This window comes from Cydia amplana, chromosome 23 (genome assembly GCF_948474715.1).
Source record: "Cydia amplana chromosome 23, ilCydAmpl1.1, whole genome shotgun sequence".
NCBI lineage: Eukaryota > Metazoa > Arthropoda > Insecta > Lepidoptera > Tortricidae > Cydia > Cydia amplana.
The window spans coordinates 962078-981779 of NC_086091.1; the positions used below are offsets into that span (position 1 = coordinate 962078).

The 19702-nt window shown below is 36.2% G+C and overlaps 2 protein-coding genes, 1 long non-coding RNA gene and 1 other non-coding gene across 4 annotated transcripts in view; 3 read left to right on the forward strand and 1 right to left on the reverse strand.

The window, feature by feature from the left end:
- LOC134658791 (uncharacterized) overlaps positions 1-9786 on the forward strand; it is a 55162-nt gene extending 45376 nt beyond the window's left edge. The window contains exons 2-3 of the mRNA XM_063514437.1: positions 421-481; positions 6175-9786. Coding sequence (XP_063370507.1) covers positions 6175-9786 — 3612 coding nt within the window. The 5' untranslated portion in view covers positions 421-481. The remainder of the gene's footprint in view (positions 1-420; positions 482-6174) is intronic.
- Positions 2916-2988, forward strand: Trnad-auc (transfer RNA aspartic acid (anticodon AUC)). Its single transcript has one exon. It is a non-coding gene; the product is annotated as a tRNA-Asp (tRNA).
- A 3856-nt stretch (positions 9787-13642) lies between the features above and the next one.
- Positions 13643-19702, reverse strand: part of LOC134658843 (pro-resilin-like) — a 44982-nt gene continuing 38922 nt past the window's right edge. The window contains exons 5-6 of the mRNA XM_063514514.1: positions 15424-15627; positions 13643-13831 (exon numbers count right to left, since the gene is read on the reverse strand). Of these exons, the coding sequence (XP_063370584.1) occupies positions 13706-13831; positions 15424-15627 (330 nt within the window). The 3' untranslated portion in view covers positions 13643-13705. The remainder of the gene's footprint in view (positions 13832-15423; positions 15628-19702) is intronic.
- LOC134658882 (uncharacterized) lies at positions 15964-18352 on the forward strand. Its single transcript, XR_010097758.1, has 4 exons — positions 15964-16159; positions 17077-17125; positions 17795-17821; positions 18324-18352. It is a non-coding gene; the product is annotated as an uncharacterized LOC134658882 (long non-coding RNA).

Consider the following 19702-nt stretch of genomic DNA (forward strand, 5'->3'; position numbering starts at 1 on the left):
TGAGAAGAACACTGTATACAAATTTAATCTATTTGGCAGTTCGCGCTTTCGAAGCTTTCGTTCAGAATCAATGGAGTGATGAAGTGAAGTATGAAACGACATTTTCAATATGGCGTCAAGCAAAATACAGATAAAAAATAACTTTTAATAACATTTTGATAAAGCGCGTTGGTATCACAGCTATATTAAAAATTTGAAGTTGCAATAGATCAACAGTATCGTTATCTACTAATATTTATATTTAATTTAAGATTTTTTTGAAACTATTTTATTCTCCGTAGGCATCGGCCTAGACCAAAAATCGGGCAGTGTGTAGTGTGCTTAAGGATGATGTCATTTTCCTTTCCTTTCCACCCACAACATCAAAATGAACCGTAGGTGTTTGTTGTGTTTTGACGCCGGTTTGTTGTCTATAAATAGTCTTTCGAATGTTTCGGGGCGTATTGGAAAGTGAAATTCACATTGCAGATTCAGATTCAAGGTAAACTTTAAATTAAGTATTTTCAATCTCCGATCAGATCACGTTAAATATTTTTTACACACATGACTCATCTAGACAAAGTCAAATCTTAAATAACAGAGTAGGTATCAGAACTTGATCCTCAGCTGTACAGACTATACCTTATAGATATTTTTCGAGTTCCACAAACCGTTATACCTAGGTACCCTGATCTTGGGATCTTGATTCCAGATCAGTGAGATCAGTTTTTGCAGTAAAACCGGAATGGCTGTGGCTGGCTAGAAACAAAGCATGCAGATAAACATAAAAAAAATGCTGTAAAAAAGTAGGTAATTTGTCATTAATTGACAAAGTTAACCTTGTTAACGTAGTTAGTTAAGTAAGTAAGTAAGTAAGTGTTTTATTTGTAAATATAGGTAGAATTACAGGAGTGTATACTGTAGTTTCCTAAATACCATTCTCATTTTTTTCCACTTTTTATTTTTCTCGTAAGCTTCATTTATCAATAGCAATTATAATCATTCTCATATTTACCCATTCTATGTATTTATTAGTAGCTTATTTTCTCGATATGTTTTTGAACCGTTTTCATATTTACCCATTCTATGTATTTATTAGTAGCTTATTTTCTGCCTGACATAACAACCAGTGTTGCCAGATGAAATCTGCAATATTCAGTAGAAAAAAAATCGTTTTAGCAGTAGATAGGGGAAAAAAGCAGTAGATTTAAAAAGTGATGTCTGCAATAGGTAAAATTGAAAAAAAAAATGCTCTGACCTGACGGCCTACCGCGAACCACGTTCGACGTGTTGCCTCTCTGTCGCACTTGTAAATTCGTACGTAAGTGTGACAGGGAGGTAACACGTCGAACGTGATTTGCGGGTAGACCCTCAGACACCAACCTCCCATAGAAAATTTGTTTTATTTTTCCTTTTTCTGCTGACAAACTGGGCGTGATTGAGTAATTGAGTATAGCTGGCAAATCAAATTGTCAGTAACAGTAAAATGAAGAGTATCATTCTGTCTCTTACTTCTGTTATTATAATTAATAAATGAGCACAAGTTTTTTTTCTACTCATCATTCGCTTGCCCTTATCCCATTCATTTGGGGTCGGCGCAGCATGTTTTTTTCTTCCATACCTCTCTCTCGCCCGTCATCGTCATTTCATCATTCACTTGCGTTCGTTTCATATCATCTCTCACACAGTCCAGCCACCTTTTCCTCGGTTTTCCTCTCCCGTTAATTCCCTCCACATTCATTCGTAATACCTTTCTCGTCACATGACTCAGTCCATCCATATTTTCCTCGGTTTTCCTCTCCCGTTAATTCTCTCCACATTCATTCGTAATACCTTTCTCGTCACATGACTTTCATCCCTCCGCATCACATACCCATACCACGCTAGGCGATTCGCTTTTACTTTTTCTACTATGGGTGCAACTTTCAGGCTTCCTCTTATATACCATTCCTTATATCATATCCATTCTTGTCACACCACACATCCATCTTAACATTCTCATTTCCGCTACATGCAATCTCTTCTCATCCGTCACCTTTAGAGCCCAACACTCCATCCATACATGACGACAGGTCTTATGATGGTTTTATAAATTTTACCCCTCGTTTTCGAAAAATCAGTAGCTCACCAGCAAAAAGCAGTAGATCAGTAGATATTTTTAAAATCAGATAGATTTACTGCTTAATCAGTAGATCTGGCAACACTGATAACAACAACAAACTATGAAAAACGCTGGGGTGTCCATCAAATCTGGAGTTCGTCGGACTGTTTCTTTTCAAAAAACATTTCCTTTGCAACATAACTAGACGGAGCCCCGCTTCGCGGGGCTCCTATTTCTGAGCGGTTTGCGGTTTGCGGTTGAGCGGACCGAAGGGCATCTGAAGCTACCTAACGATCCTAACCTACCTAGCTATTGATTTAGTGAGACGTCCGTGAAAACATTACACTTTGGGGAAAAAAGCGTAGGTAGGTAAGTAGGTTAGGTTCGTTAGGTAGCTTCAGATGCCCGAAGGGCAAATCGCCCAGAAATAGGAGCCCCGCGAAGCGGGGCTCCGTCTATTTAAGTTGGAAAATAATGCGAATGGTTACAAAACATACCGGGAAAATAAGTTTAAAAAAAAAAAATAGAATGGAAAAATATGCGAATGACTAAAGTTGCTATAGGGAAAGGAAGATTACGAGAAAAATATAAAGTGAGAAATAATGCGAATGGTATTAACTGCAATTAGGAAATAACGATTTTCGGAACATACAGTATACATAATTTTAATTTTTAACAAGCAGAAACGTCTGCGAACGATGCTATTGACTGGTGAATTTCCAATATGACTTGGAACTCCGGTAGCCGTTTAAGAAGTGTAACACTCTTACGGTAGATGTCGCTACGGTCCCCTTGACCCATAATATGGTGGAAAGATTTGCTGGCTATGGATGAGGTCTTGGTGGCTCAGATGGCAGAGCGCTGGAGTATCGATCCAGAGGCCGTGAGTTCAAGTCTCACCCAAGACAGTAATTTTTCCACTTTTAAATTTATACAGTATACACTCAATTACAGTGGTGGTCAGTTTATAATATGTACAGTTTCACTATATTTTACCAAACCATCATGCTCACCGAGTACGAGTAATAATCTAACAGTTAACTTTGGTTTTTTGTAACACTGTAAATAATAATATTGGTAGTTATGTTGATTTATTCCATTTGTTATTATACTGTTGAAAACGCAGTTACTTTCCTAAAAGACAAATAGGTATGTTAAAAAAAACCATTATTATGCCACTCTTTAATAGTTATTTTCGATACAAGTGCGAAAAAGAGGAAATTCGAAACGAGTGGCGATACATTAAAACACGACCGAAGGGAGTGTTTTAAATCGACACGAGTTGCGAATTACCTATTCGCACGTGTATCGAACAACGTTTTACAGTACATATGGCACTTTAAAGTTTCGAGTGTTTCGACATACGCACGAAAAGCGCTATTTTACGCACTAGTGCGGAAAAGTAGCCCCATTGTACTTACTGTAAAATATTTTAATGCATTTTCATAGGTACTCAAAACCAATTATTGCATTCAAGTAAAAATAAATGAATGGGGAATTATCTATGAAAAGGGACCTTATTGTCGATGACGCTTACTCCGCTCAGCGTCGCGCGGCATTGTATTTATATCGGAGCATCGTTAAATTCGTTAACAAAGGCGTACCTAAGCGCCATCGACAATAATGTCCCTTTTCATAGATAACGTCACAAATAGCCTTTATTATTGAAATTTACAATTTAAAATAGGTAATAAATTTAGAAACATGTAGGTATGTATATACTTGGTCAACCAGACAGTAGAAAAAGGCGGCAAATTTGAAAAATGTAGGCGCGAAGGGATATCGTCCCATAGAAAATTTGAATTTCGCGCCTTTTTTTACTGAGAAGGTTTGGTTGACCAGCTATAAGTACTTACCTAATTTGAGCAATTCTCAAAAAAAAAAATACATTTCGATACCGGATTTCCTTACACATTTGGTAACAAAAAAGGAATGTTTCTTAGAAACTTTCTGGGACAATAGTCAATAGTCAAAATATACTTTATTCATGTAGGCCTAGCAACAAGCACTTATGAATCGTAACATACTTATAAATTATCTTAAGCTAATTATCAGAGCAATTTATTGATGTTATTATTCCGTAAGATTATTGGATTATTATACAAATCAAATTAAACACAAATTAAATTAAATTAAGAATTTCACAAAAGGATCGTCAAACATGAAAAAAAAATTGTATAAAAAATAATAGTCTAGAATGTTTCTAGAATAAAATCTAAATGTCAAATAAATAAATAAAAAAACACAAAAGAAGTATGTACATCGGAATATCAATTTCCTCATCATTAATCAAATATACCTAAAAAAATAATCATTTCGAATAACAATTAATCCCACGTTGTTTTATCATTCATGTAGTGTTGTGTGGTATAATACGCTTTAGAAATAAGTTTACGCTTTACATAATTCTTAAATTTATTAATAGATAATTCAGTAATATGGTTTGGAAGTTTGTTATAAAATCTCACACAATTACCCATGAATGATTTTTTAATAATTTTGGAAATGTGGTGGAAGTTGTTCAGCTTCATGTACTTTACCAGCATACCAATTTTTATAGAAATCTAAGATGTGATCGAAATGTACAAACTTTTTGAGAATTGCTCATTTACTTACGTTTCAACAATTTTATTTTGTCCTTTAACATAGGCCTCTTCCAAAGCCTTCCATTATCGTCACCTTTTCTTTTGATATACTTACATTGCATAGGTACATATTACATAATATAATAGCAAAGGATACAGAAATCTGGTGTGAACTATAATAATGCATTGTCAATAGATTATTAATCTTATCTTTATTTACTTTTGATTGTATAATTAATAATTAATAGTGCTCTACTGCTATAGCTATCAATTACTTTGGTCTCCTAAGTATGTATTTCTGTTTCATATATTCAATTGTAGGTACATAAGTCAATAAGGATAAAAAAAACAATAAGTACCTAAGTAGTAATGAACATGACTACTAGTGGTTTTGTGAGCTGTAGACCTCGCAATAAGCTTCCTAAGCTCAGATATGTAATAATAAAAAGTAGGTACTTAAATGAGGCATTATCTATGATAGATGATCGTTCTGTTTTTAACATGTAGCTATTGTATTAATTATTCTTTAAAATGAACTTGTTCTGCATTTTACGTGTAAGTTTCTGGTCTTTTCTAATGCTACCTGCAACTTGTTATTGTGACAAAATTTAATTTAATTGGTTATTGTTTTTGTTTGTTTTGTGTAACTTGCGATGCTCACTGATTTACTTTTATTTTTTTCTACTCCAGCACTTAAATGTGTCAATTAAATGACTGACAGTGATATCTAAAGCAATGTCATTTGAATGCTTTGTCTATAGGCTCATAAGATGACTGCTAGCAGTCATCTTATGAGTATAATACAACTGCTTTATTTTTTTTAAAGATACAAGTTCCGATCATCTTGATTGAAAGAAGTATTCTTTTTTTTTTAATAATAACTCCTTTTTTTTAATAATAACTATTTTTTTTTTATTATAATTTTTTTTTTTTTTTTTTGCTGCAGCTGTCATAGAAAAAGTAATGTATGCAACAGCTCATAATTGGTTCTTAAAATTCTCGGGTCTTTTTTTACAAAACTCGACTACGTCTCGTTTTGTAACTTCGACCCTTGAATTTTAAGAACCCTTATTATATCACTGTTGCATAAACTACTATAGTATGTATTCTCATGAAGTGTAATGTATAATTTCTTTTGAGAAATAAAGTTCTTTAAACACAAAAGGGACCTTATTGTCGATGGCGCTTACGCCGCACAGCGTCGCGCGGCATTGTATTTATATCGGAGCATCGTTAATAATGGCGTAAGCGCCATCGACAATAAGGTCCCTTTTCATAGATAACGTCACAAATAGTTTGTTGAGTCGTTATCACAGCGAACTAACAATGGTCTTAAGTGCCATAGAATTTACTGGCACTTAAGTCGTTTATGACAATTTGAGGTTCTTATGACTGTAATATATATATATTCATCTAGGCTAATTATCAGCCAATATATTCTAGCAATCAAACTTGTCTGCTCAGTACATTCAAATGTCAACACTAACACTAACATACTTATTTTTTCAGATGCCTCCTTCAATCAACTTATCTGGAAACCTAGGACAACGACATCGGACCTTCAACACTTTGGTCCATGATGCTTATCTCCAAAACACACCTGTCCCAGACCAGAATCTTCCTGAAGAATCTGCCTTAGACAGACTCTTCAAAGTAGACCTGGCTTCAAAGAAAAAGAACATAGACTACATAATTGGCACCCTCAAAGATGATGATATGCTGTATGTGAGCAGAGCTTTAAAAAGCCTATGGCTTCTAGACACAGAACATTCGAAAATAATCAATCCAAGTTTCCTAGAACATGAACTCTTCCCCCAGATGACATTACCAGCTGTGAATAAAATGAGACACTGGATCCAGATTCATTTAAAAGATCCACAAAGATGTAAAGAGTTTTATCAGTTTTACAAAGATGGGAACTTTGATATAGCTGCTAAATTTCTCTGGCATTGTTCCAACGAATATATCTTGGCTGAATTCAGTGACATATTGGATAAAGTCACGCCGAAGCTTTTGAAACGGCTTAGCGAAAAGACTCCTCAAATCTCGAAGATTTATTACGATAATTTAAAGGACGATCAAAAACTTTTAAAATATTATCTAGAGAACGATTCCAAGTTTTTCGATAATGTAAAATATCTTCTGAAATCGGATGCTGATGTATTATTCTATATAATAGAAAACTTCTTCGTTCGTCAGAAATTCAGTGCCATGAACGTCGTGACTTCAAAGTATATAATGAAACACCACAAAAACAGATTTCTGTGCAAGCCAGAGTTATACACTGTATGGTTTCTCGATATGAAAACAGTAGCAAAATATTTAAATTCAGAAGAAATCAAGGATCTGGTGTTAAAACTAGCAAGAGCAGAGTATCTAAAGTCTTGGTTTACGTACAAAAACGTGGAGCCCCTTATAAAACGCTTAAGTGAAGAAGAAAGAACAGCCTTCAAGAAATTAGTATTTGTTGATAAAGCATTTGGAGCCACTGTAAAAGAATGGCCATATCCGATACCCACTCCGCCAGAGTTAGAAACACCTCAGACAAGCCTATTCGATGATGCGGAAATAAGACAGTTTGACCCATATCACGACGAAGATTGTTTCATGAGGATGCAGTCGTGTGATATGTTTTTTAGATCAGCATTGCAAAAACGGAAATATTGTAAGTGGAAATGCAAGGAAACGCTTCTAGACAAGCTGTTTGACAAATATCGTTTCTCCAATTATAAACAAACTTATAACGAACTCATAAGACAATTGAGAGCTGAGAGCTCTCCACAGAACCGTCAGTTCATGCTGCTTGTTCTCGTGAGTAAGACTGGCGGACGGACTGAAGATCTCGTGTCTTTGTTAGATCTTCTAGCTCAGTACAAGAACGAGCCCGTCCATATCCGAGTTGCTATAATCAGGAGCTTGGTGAAGCGAGCGTTTGTGTGGCGTCTGCCGAGCGAGCATTGGGCGAGGCTCTTGGAATGGGGACACGGACTGGGTTTGGATGGAAGTGCCCATGAAGCGGAGTGCCGCGAGGGACTACATGCAGTTGTTATACGAGACTTGCTCGCTAACGTTAAGCCAAGTCAGGCAGTTTGGGAAAAGTTTTTGAGTGATTTCGAGACTCTACAAGAATATTCTTTAACTGTTGAAGAGCGTAGTCGTGTTAGGGCTCGTCTGCCGGAGTTGCTTCTAGAAGACGCTCAGTCTGAGCCAGAAAAACCCAAATTGAAGCAATTGCAGTATTTGTTGAATACTCTTAGTGCATACCGCATGCCGTATGACTATTTCCCCGGCACAATCGATGCGATAGCGTCAGCAGTCAAGTGTTATTGGAATTCTGATGATGAATTGCGAAGAGATACTGAATGGTTGCTCAGTCAATTTTATGACGCTAGAGCGGGGAGAAAAATTCTTATAAAAGAATTATTTGAAATGTATCAGACAGATGACTCTTATGTAAATGCACTGCGACATGATGTATCTATTCTCGAAAATACTGAAAAGTTAGAAAAAATTATCGACTCAAAAAATTTGCAACATGGTAGGTTTTTTCAGAAATTAGCGCTTTTCTTCATGGAGAAAGACGGATTGGGAGAACGGTATCGCGCCTTGCTAGAAGATCGAGCAACTTCTGAGGCCAAGAAAACAGTAGAAAAGGCCAAGACTTCCTTTTCGGATGGAGTTGGAACTAAACCAGGACGTCATATGTTAGCTAAGCCCCTGGCACTGCTTTCAGGGTCAAAGTTTCCGTCCCTTCTCAAAACATTTGATGCAGCGCCGTCCAAATCAGCTAAGCGACAGCTGGCTGCTGCGTTAAGAGCTAATGCCCATCTTGTTAGACCAGCTTTTGACTTGAAATCTATCGGATGGCGTAAAGCAGGAGCTAAGGCTGTGGCCAACACCGTAGCTATATGCAGACAAAACGATGTGGAAAAGTATCTTACTGAGACTTTGTCCTGGACACGTACATTCAGACTAGGACTGGTACTAGCGAGACGTGTCAATAAAGAACGAGAGGTGTTCAAAATTTATTCTTCTGGAAGGCCTAATAAAGCGCTCCAATCGGCATTAAGATACTTCCATTATAAGGGAGATAATTCGGACCTGAGTGTTTGGGAGATGGTGAAGTCTCGCATTTCTGAAGCAGATCCTCGACAATTGCGTTCATACTTGAAACTGACGGAATCAGTACCTGAAGCTATTAAGGCTGAATATTGCTTCCTTGTCTACTTAGCATTTAAAAAGCGTGAACCTGATATGGAGCGGAATGCTTTTTTGAAAATCCCTGCCGTTTTACCAGAGTTAAATGAGAAATATATTTTTGACGCTAACGATGCTTTACTCGATGAGTATTTTCCACTGAACGAATTTGATGATAATAAAGTGGAATGCGCTTTTGTGTATACACAGATAATTGCTAAATTTCTGGTTCTTAGTACTACTGAAGATATGTTGGAGGAAAGATTTAGTAAACTTGGATGGCCATTACGCAATCAACTTGAACCGTTATGGAAAAAATCTTCCAGTAATGAGTCTGTTCAACAATATTATCTTGATTATTTTCTGTTTTTCTTAAGATACAACAAAGCTTATTTCAATCCTAAATACGTTTCGTGTCTGCCTGTGTTGGAGAAAATTAATGAATGGATGCACGGTTTTCTGCCTATAGAGAAGTGGTTTGAGAAATACGTATCCGTGCATTTAACTATGCTCTATTTTAAAACCGTCAGACACTGCATTAATGAACACCCAGAGTTATTTGAAGAATCAAGAAAATTAGAGGGCGCATGTATGCTGGGAACAATTTTCGGCAAATTTATAGCAAACGAGATAGAAGAGTTAAATAAAAAATATTTTCCTACTATAACGGAAGTGTATGCTGAAGATCTTGTGGAATATTTTAATAAGTATTTTAATCGTACATTTGATGAAAGCGTTGAGAAATTCACAATAGCTGTCTTAAATGGACTGATGTCGAATAAATCGGTAGCTTCATGCTTTCTTGCAAAATATGCTTTACAGCAATTTCGGGATCGATTGAAAAGTGATAATGTGAACGACATTTTAAACAAATTTAAGGAGAGTGAGGTCAAAGAATTGCGTTTTGAGCATGATATTGAATGATATTACTTATACTCATATGTGTTTTTAAGTAGGTACTCATAATGCGTTACGTTTTTAGGGTTCCGTAGCCAAATGGCAAAAAACGGAACCCTTATAGATTCGTCATGTCTGTCTGTCTGTCCGTCTGTCTGTCCGTCTGTCTGTCCGTCTGTCTGTCCGTCTGTCTGTCCGTCCGTATGTCACAGCCACTTTTCTCCGAAACTATAAGAACTATACTGTTGAAACTTGGTAAGTAGATGTATTCTGTGAACCGCATTAAGATTTTCACACAAAAATAGAAAAAAAACAATAAATTTTTGGGGTTCCCCATACTTCGAACTGAAACTCAAAAATTTTTTTTTCATCAAACCCATACGTGTGGGGTATCTATGGATAGGTCTTCAAAAATGATATTGAGGTTTCTAATATCATTTTTTTCTAAACTGAATAGTTTGCGCGAGAGACACTTCCAAAGTGGTAAAATGTGTGTCCCCCCCCCCCCTCCTAACTTCTAAAATAACCCATTCATGGCCACGAACCGCCGAGCGTACACAATACGCCAGGCCACCATACAAATCGTTTTTAGCTAAAACGCATGACTCAGCTTATGGGTCTCGAGCCTGGCGCGAACGGTAAATAAATCGCCGCTTATGAAGCCGGCCAGTTGGACAGCATTATGCAACATTTTTACTAACCACCGATTTTCTGTGCCTATCAAAAAAGAAACTAATTATTGCAGTTTGTAGGAGTGAATATTTTTACTTTCTACAAGCGTTTAATGTCTGACCAAGCTAAGTTGGTAGCAAATTTTATAGCCCAGCCTGTGCAAGTGTCAATTTAAACGTCATAATTTCATATAAGTATGACATTTAAATTACACTTAGGTACTCAGCCTGTGCTATCAAAATCGCTGCCAACTTAGCTTAGTCTGATTCTATTTAACTTGCCGTGTTTTTTGTTGTTGTTTTTTGGGGCAAATCTTGGAAGTTAAATTAGAACCGTTTCCCGATTTAGATGAAATTCAACAAAGGTGAGTTCAGGGTTCCAGAATTCGTAGCCAGGTCATTCGGATGAAGCAGGTTCGGGGTCCAGTTCATAGCACAGTCGGTCAGGTTAGGCGGGTTCAAATTCCGGTAATCCATAGCCATGGTCACAAAATACGAAATCACTAAACAGCACAGGAGGAGTATAAAGTCGCCAACGAATAAATCGTGACTAAATAATATTTTCCATGTTACTCCAAAATACATCTCTAATAGGGGGGATGGGATGAATCACATCTTGAACTCTTGTGACAAATACCACATGAAAGATAATACCGCCGCCGCCGTTCGGATGCATTCCTTGTTTATTGTCCAAGTGTGTCCGATAAGCTTACACCTGGTCGGTCATTATCTTTGTTTTGGTAAACGCCATTATATTAGTAACAATAGAGAACTTAAAATGTATTATAGTACTTACTTTCTAATCTGCCGTAGAAACCACGATGTTTGAAAAAACTTGTAAATATTTGTCACAAACTATTTGTTATACAATACATATTAGTTAGTGGTGACTGTTTCAACCGCCTTGTTCTATATTGAAACGAAAAAAAATTAGCTTTAACATCATTGTTAGTAGGTAATTGCCTAAGATACAATACAACGATCACCAAATATTATGACGTAAAAGTACAGTGGGAAAAAATCCTCGTTGCCTTACCCCTCATACAAAACAAAATATTATTATACTACGGCTTGGTTCCTACAAATTGTTCCTTACCATCATCCAAACAGTAATCAGTTGTAAAATGGTACAATATCAAACAGCTTCAACATGAAATAAGCTTTAAAACCAGCCAATAAAGTTTATTTTAGCCTGCTACGGAAACATTAGCAGTTTTTACAAGTAGCGCCAGGCCACGGTGACCCATACCTTGAGCCCTGTCAATAACTTCTGAAATATACATATTTTTTGTATTTTTTCAATATAGATTTTTCTGTTTGCTTGCATCGCATTATGTATCTAGAATTTCAGTATATTTACTATATTGCACTGATAGTAAACCAAACTTGAATATTCGAGACCCTGTTTTCATTAAAAAAAAACGTGTTTATAATTTTTATCCTAATATGCCTTATAGAAATGATTGTTAGCTTATATGTTACTTACGTTATTACATCAAATTACGTTTCGTTTAAGTTTAAATCAGAATTTATTCAGGACTCACATGTGAGTCACTGGCCCTGCGGAACTGTTTGAGCATGACCCATACGCTGAGTCGCTGGCCCTGAATGGGATAAGAGAATGATAAAACTAAAAAAAATATATGATGTACATTACCATGTAAACTTCCACCGAAAATTGGTTTGAACGAGATCTAGCAAGTAGTTTTTTTTAATACGTCATAAATCGCCTAAATACGGAACCCTTCATGGGCGAGTCCGACTCGCACTTGGCCGCTTTTTGTAGTTAGGTTTGGAGCATGTAGGTTTATTCTATATTTTTATATTTAATCGTTTTGTGATAGTTATACAAACATAATATATAGTCTGTTCGGAAAGAGAAGAGTCGTGGAACGTATTGTGCCCCATACATTCCACGACTCTTCTCTTTCCGCACAGACTCTAATTGCTTTGATATAAAAAGCAATGTAAGTCATGTAACAATATTACCTTCATATATAAAGATTATTAAACACAAATGTTAATTAAAGTGGATTAAAGTAAAACACTATTTTATTTATTATCTTTTATTTTATAAAAATAAGGTACAAAAGGTATCTATTTCTAACTAACCAATTTTGTATTTATTTTTACATTACAAATAAATATAGTTACAGTACGGCAGTTTTCATGAGTATTTTAAAAATAGAAATAATACTTATCTTTACATGGTACACAATATCGGTAATTATCTTGTATTTTAAAACTGAACACAAAAAACAAATTGGATTTTGTAAAAAGCATCGAAACAACAAACAAAAAATCGGGAACAACATTTAATACAACACCCGAATATGGTAACTATAATTTTAATATTCTATCTATTTAAACTAGAAATGGTAACTTTCGTTTTAAAATTAAAATAAACATACATTTTGGCGCGAATCCTCTATACTTTTGACAGTTTTACTTTTTTTAAATTTAAGTAAGAGTCTACACGATCAGACTGTTAATTACGTCCATTGGACGCGGTTGTATTACACACAGAAAATATCGCCGTAATTATAAAATTGTTGGCTGTTTTCGCTCATCTTACATAACCATAAAAATAGCCAAATATCTCCGGGGCATTTTAATTGACAAATCTTAACATCTTAAATTGTTTATTAGAGAATCGGAGAACCACGCTTCTAAAATAATACCTCGGACAATGTTTGTATGAAATTCACGACTCGTACCATATTTTATATCCAAATCAAGAATAGACCACTCATCTTATAAAAAATAATTGTACCGCTAAAAAACTTCACACATCTTATTTAATTCAGTCGTTCTAACTAGGATCGCTGAGTAGGATCCTAAAAAAAATCATGGTTAGTGCAGTGTCACCTTTATATGTGGTTACACTTTACGATCCATGAATTTAGGATTCTGAATTAAGTAAGATGTGTGATGTGCTTTAATCCTTTAACCGCCAGAGTCTGATATATAAGACATTACATATCCAGTTCATTTCGCTACAGTCTGATAAATAAGACAATAAAGATCTGATTTGGTTTTTACAGCACATTTATAACACCCGTAACTATGCCAACCTTACTCTGCGTGGCGACACGAACACGCTCGATCAAAAATTGCTGGCGGTTAAAAGGTTAAGCGCATTACATAATACGTAGGTACTTGGTAATTTTCGATATAAATATTTAAGACCATTTTCCGTCAGAATTGTACGCAGCTTTAGGTTTAAACTTTAACGTTGTCTATTCTTGCCTTGAACGACTAAAGTATAGCTAGACTTAATACTGGTAACCGCCTCCTTGGCTAGGGGGCACGTACTGCTGACCGGGACCGGCGCCGGCGGCGTTACCGGACGGGTAACCGGATGGCTGGTCGGGGTACCGCGCCTCACCTTCGTACGATACCTGGAATTAAAAAATAGGATGAGTATTCACCGCATATTTGCACTCCGTCTGCACCATTTTCACTAGTTGTCTGTAGAACCTTATAAATAAGTAATTAAAGTCTAAATTCTTTTAAATACTACTTCAGTGGTGCCGTGACCAGGTTCCCAAAATTTGTTAATCAATTCTGAACTTTGTACTGAAGCATTTAAAGTCCAAATTACCTAAGCATTGAAGCCGTTCTTCCAATCAGCGGTGTACTTCACGATCTGTGTGCGTCCGTCGGGCAGGGCTAATCTGTATTCGCCTCGAGTGTAGTAATGAATGTAGAACCGTATAACTAAGTAATTAAACTCTGAAACCCTCTAAATACTACTTCAGTGGTGCCGTGACCAGGATCCCAAAATTTGTTAATTAATTCTGAACTTTGTACCGAAGCATTTAAAGTCCAAATTACCTCATCATTGAAGCCGTTCTTCCAATCAGCTGTGTACTTCGCGATCTGTGTGCGTCCGTCGGGCAGGGCTACTCTGTATTCGCCTCGAGTGTAGTAATGAATGTAGAACCGTAAAACTAAGTAATTAAAGTCTAAAACCCTCTAAATACTACTTCAGTGGTGCCGTGACCAGGATCCCAAAATATGTTAATCAATTCTGAACTTTATACTGAAGCATTTAAAGTTCAAATTACCTCAGCATTGAAGCCGTTCTTCCAATCAGCGGTGTACTTCACGATCTGTGTGCGTCCGTCGGGCAGAGCTACTCGGTATTCGCCTCGAGTGTAGTAATGAATGTAGAACCGTATAACTAAGTAATTAAACTCTAAAACCCTCTAAATACTACTTAAGCGGTGCCATGACCAGGATCCCACAATTTTTAAGTCAATTCTGAACCTTGTACTGAAGTGTTTAAAGTCTAAATTATCTCTGCATTGAAACCGTTCTTCCAATCAGCGGTGTACTTCAAGATCTGTGTGCGTCCGTCCAGCAGGGCTACTCGGTATACGCCACGAGTGTAGTAATGACTATAGAACCTTATAACTAAGTAACTAAACTCTAAAGTCCTCTAAATACTATTTCAGTGGTGCCGTGACCAGGATCCCAAAATTTGTTAACCAATTCTGAACTTTATACTGAAGTATTTAAAGTCCAAATTACCTCAGCATTGAAACCGTTCTTCCAATCAGCGGTGTACTTCACGATCTGTGTGCGTCCGTCCAGCAGGGCTACTCGGTATTCGCCACGAGTGTAGTAATGACTATAGAACCTTATAACTAAGTAATTAAACTCTAAAGTCATCTAAATACTACTTCAGTGGTGCCGTGACCAGGATCCCAAAATTTGTTAATCAATTCTGAACCTTGTACTGAAGTATTTAAAGTCCAAATTACCTCAGCATTGAAACCGTTCTTCCAATCAGCGGTGTACTTCATGATTTGCGTGCGTCCGTCCAGCAGAGCTACTCGGTATTCTCCTTTATGACTGTAGAACCTAATAACTAAGTACTTAAAGTCTATAGTCCACTAAATACTACTTCAGTGGTGCCGTGACCAGGATCTCAAAATTTGTTAACCAATTCTGAACCTTGTATTGAAGTATTTAAAGTCAAAATTACCTCAGCATTGAAACCGTTCTTCCAATCAGCGGTGTACTTCACGATCTGCGTGCGTCCGTCCGGCAGGGCTACACGGTACTCTCCTCGGGTGACGTCACCGTCGGAGACAGCGTTGTGGCTGTAGTCGTTACCATCCTCGTTCACGGAGTAGGCGAAGTCGAAGGGCATGCCGGGCTCGTGGTGGTGGTGTTCGTCGTGGGAGTGCTGAAAAAGGTTTTTTTTTATTTACAAGCTTTTATTTAACTTCCCCAGTACCTATGCAAGTTAGTGTGGGTGGGTGAAATCTTGGAAGCTTGAGAGAACTTGTTAATCCTGTTTAAGGTTGAATAACTATAAAATTTCGAAAACACGTTCTTCTTGGAACTAAAATACAAAATGGAATCTGTGTGCGCCTATAAAAATATCAATACTGCAACAATAGTTGTAACTCTGACGTATTGCTATAACATTTCTGTCAGGCACATCAACCCATGCAATTCAATTTAGAATACGCTGCACAAAAATTCGACTGCAAAATAAGAAACTCTGTATATACGATAAGAAACCAATGTTCTAATGACCGAAACGAATACGTATTACACTTTACGAAAAGCAAACGTTATGTTTTACGACTGAATAAAAATAAACATAAAATGATGAAAAGTGTTTGAAACAAATGTGAGTTTCGCAATGCTTCTACCGCCTTTGGAACAAAATGTGTTGCGATCGTTGGCTGCCAATACTGATTGGTATTACAGTATGTATGCATTATTTAAATAACTATACCTACTGAGTTTTAATTACTTTTTGAAGTTAATCATAATCAAAATTAGGTATTTGCGCATAAAAAGGGGGGAAAAAAGCGAAGCTCGCCGGTTCGAACCCGGCGGATAACAATAACTTTCAAGGAACTTATGTTCGAAATAGCTTTTGATATTTAATCCCTTTTCGGTCAAGGAAAACATCGTGAGGAAACCGGACTTAATACCTATAGGTATAGGTACCCGAGTAATAGAAAGATTTGATCTAGTTTTTGTTACCGAATTTGTCCTTCAAATGCATTTATTTCATTACTTTTTTACATCAGTTCTTAGGTATAATATAAGGATTAGGTAGGTAATTAGTCCATCTTAGGTATATGAAGTAAGTAGGTAAGTATTTATCTAAACATTGTGCAACAAATTGTGTAAGTAATGAAAAAGGTGCGGGTACAGCTTGCTGAATTTAAACCCGCCCTTGGTCAGCTAATTGGAATGGTATTAAGATTAAATAATTTTTAAATTATGAAATTCACAATAAAAAACCAAAACATTAGTATGTAACAATAGTTTCCTTACGGGGTACTTAATACAGGGACAGTAAATAGGTACCTACTTATACTTAGATTAGTCCGGAAGATGATTAAAACGATACACATAATTAGAGGCATTTAACACATTCACTGCCAGCGAGGCGCTAGATGGGTTCTCTGTTCGCAGGCTACAAAGCGAAATTTACGAAATTATAACAAGATAGCAGTAGATGCGTTAAGAGCATAGTGTCAACACTCAAGTTCTCAGACAGAATTTGTAATGAATATTTTTAAGGGCGGTTTAACTTGAGGCAAGCCAAAGTTCACATTCTTCTCTTATTTATGTAAGCAGTCAAGATAAGTTTACTTAAATTGTTTTTCAGGCTATTATTATATCAACAAATGGAACGGGAGTGGACCGTCTTAGTAACGGTAAGAACAGTAAACTAAAATAGATAAATAAATACGAATAAAAAAGGGACTAAGGCCTTGGACTGTCACATCCTCGTCAGATAGAGTACGAAGACTGGCTCTCCCTCTGTAATTAACACAGAAAAAGATGGGTAGTCTATCTCGCGGGAGAGATACGGTAGCGCCACTCCTGTGCTAGGGCTACTGGGATCTCTATCATCCAATCATGTACAAATTGTACAACCAGCATTAAAAGTAGGTAGAGTTAAAGACTACCTACGCGTAGGTAAATAGGTGCTTTTATCGGCAGATCGACGTCTTGTTCTAAACGCTAGAATTAGATCATGTAATAACATACGAGTATACTCTATGATTAGATCTACAACACAATATGTTATTCCCTTATTCATAAAACTTTACAAGCCACATTTAGTTAATTTGTGTTTTTGCCCATACAACTAGTTACATATTCATGACAAACGAAAACATTAGACAAACGATTAATAGTTAATTAAATACAGGCTTGTGAATAATGGCATACGGCTATTGTGCTCTTAACACAAAAACAACGATTTTAAAATACCTACTTGTAATTTCAGCATGTAAGTATTATTTTTTTTCTAAGTTTTTTTTAATAATTCTTACTATTGTACTTTATTTTACACAATGAAAACTCAAATATTTTTTCAGACGATAGAATGAAACAACATGAAATGGGTACGTATTAATGTAATCAGGCCTAACCTACTTATAAGTTATAACTAAGTAAGATAGATTCCCTTATTTTTTTAAATCTTAAGTTATAACTAATAAATCCTATTTGTCTCCGCCGGGCCAGATGGGAATAGGCGATTCATTTAATCATTCCCATCTGTTCCCACCTCATATATATGGCAGCGGTCACGTGGGACGGAGACAAACGACAATACCTACACCTCACCGTAGTATAGGCGAATGCTCATATTATTAAGAGCCAACAGGAGTGGTCATTTCTCCATACAAACGTACTCGACTGTTTCCTCCGTGGGTTTTGAAGCTAGAGCAATGATTTTTTCAACACAGAAATTGTCAATATCTGTGTCGGACCGTTTTGCTTCCGTTAGCGAGACGGGTATATTTACCTAAAATATTTAAATCTCGGCTCCTGTTTCGTCTTAATAAATATCATGTGTGTACACTAATTTTAATCAAACAACTGTTTCTATTTCAATATCTATAGACTATGGGGAACGTCTGTCAAGTAAGTAATTTTTTTTCAAGAATTTATCTACTAAGTATCGAATTTAATCGTATTAATTGTATTAAAATTGAAAAAATCGCTCGCAAGTCGCACACGTCTAATTCAAAATGATTTATCTCTTTTTATTCTATTATTTATAGTCTCATATTAATTTTTCGATTAAAAAAATATGTAGCAATCGTAAACATTTTCAACATTGCCTACTATGTCAAACATTGCCTATAGTTAGCTTAAAAACGAATAATGGCGAAAATGCGACCATTTTATTTGTAGTAATTAAATAAATACAGTTGTTAAGTAGAGAATCTTTATAGGTAAAGTGGGCAATGTTGGGCAGGGTGGGCAAAGTTGAACATTTTTGACTTTTCATCACTAAATGGACTACTTGGTCAGAACGTATTTGAATATATGCTGTTATTAACTTCTAATTGTTGTTTTTTTTGCAATTTAGGTATGGAAGATGATGGCCCTACAGTACTACGAGACGAACTTGACCGTAAAATATTATAATTTGTATTACCTATCTATTCATACACACATTATAACCCCCGAATTATCCTAGATACTCTTAGATGACAGATTTTTCAACGTTTTCACGTTTTAACACTTTTTTCGCTACCTACCAAAAGAGTTGAAAGATAGAGTTAGGGCCGCTTAAGACAAAGCTTTGACTTGATTACCCGTACCATGAGTCACTTACAGTGTCAAAACTGACATATACGCTAACGTCTACGTAATTTACTTTTTATACATCTCGCTCGTACGAGTAAGTTACGTTCTCGATAGCGTTTATGTCAGTGTCAAACTAGTGGTAGCCACGTAGATAACTTGACCGTGACATCAAATGTCTGTGTGTTAGTGGTTAATATTCATTTTGACGGCTCGAAAAAGTTGCTGACATGCCAAACAATTCAAACATTATTGACATAAATTGTGTGGTAGAATACTTTCCTTTTTGATATCTACCCTCCCCCGCAGGGAATAACACAGGCAAAATCCTGCGCGAGCGGAGCCGCGGGGACAGTTAGTAATTTATTGACAAATGTAATTTTAATTTTTATATATTAATTTAAAGATTTAAAATTCAATGGACGGCAGAACTTTTTATAGGCTTCTGTGAGACTAAAGGTTAAAAAGATAGATTTGTGAGTTTTTTCTATTTTTAACCCCCGACGCAAAAAGAGAGGGGTGTTATAAGTTTAACGTGTCTGTCTGTGTATCTGTGTATCTGTCTGGGGTATCGTAGCTCCCAAACGGATGAACCGATTTTCGTTTAGTTTTTTTGTGTCATAGATAATTTTATCCCGAGTGTTCTTAGCCATGTTTCATGAAAATCTGTTCAGCCGTTTGAAGATCAT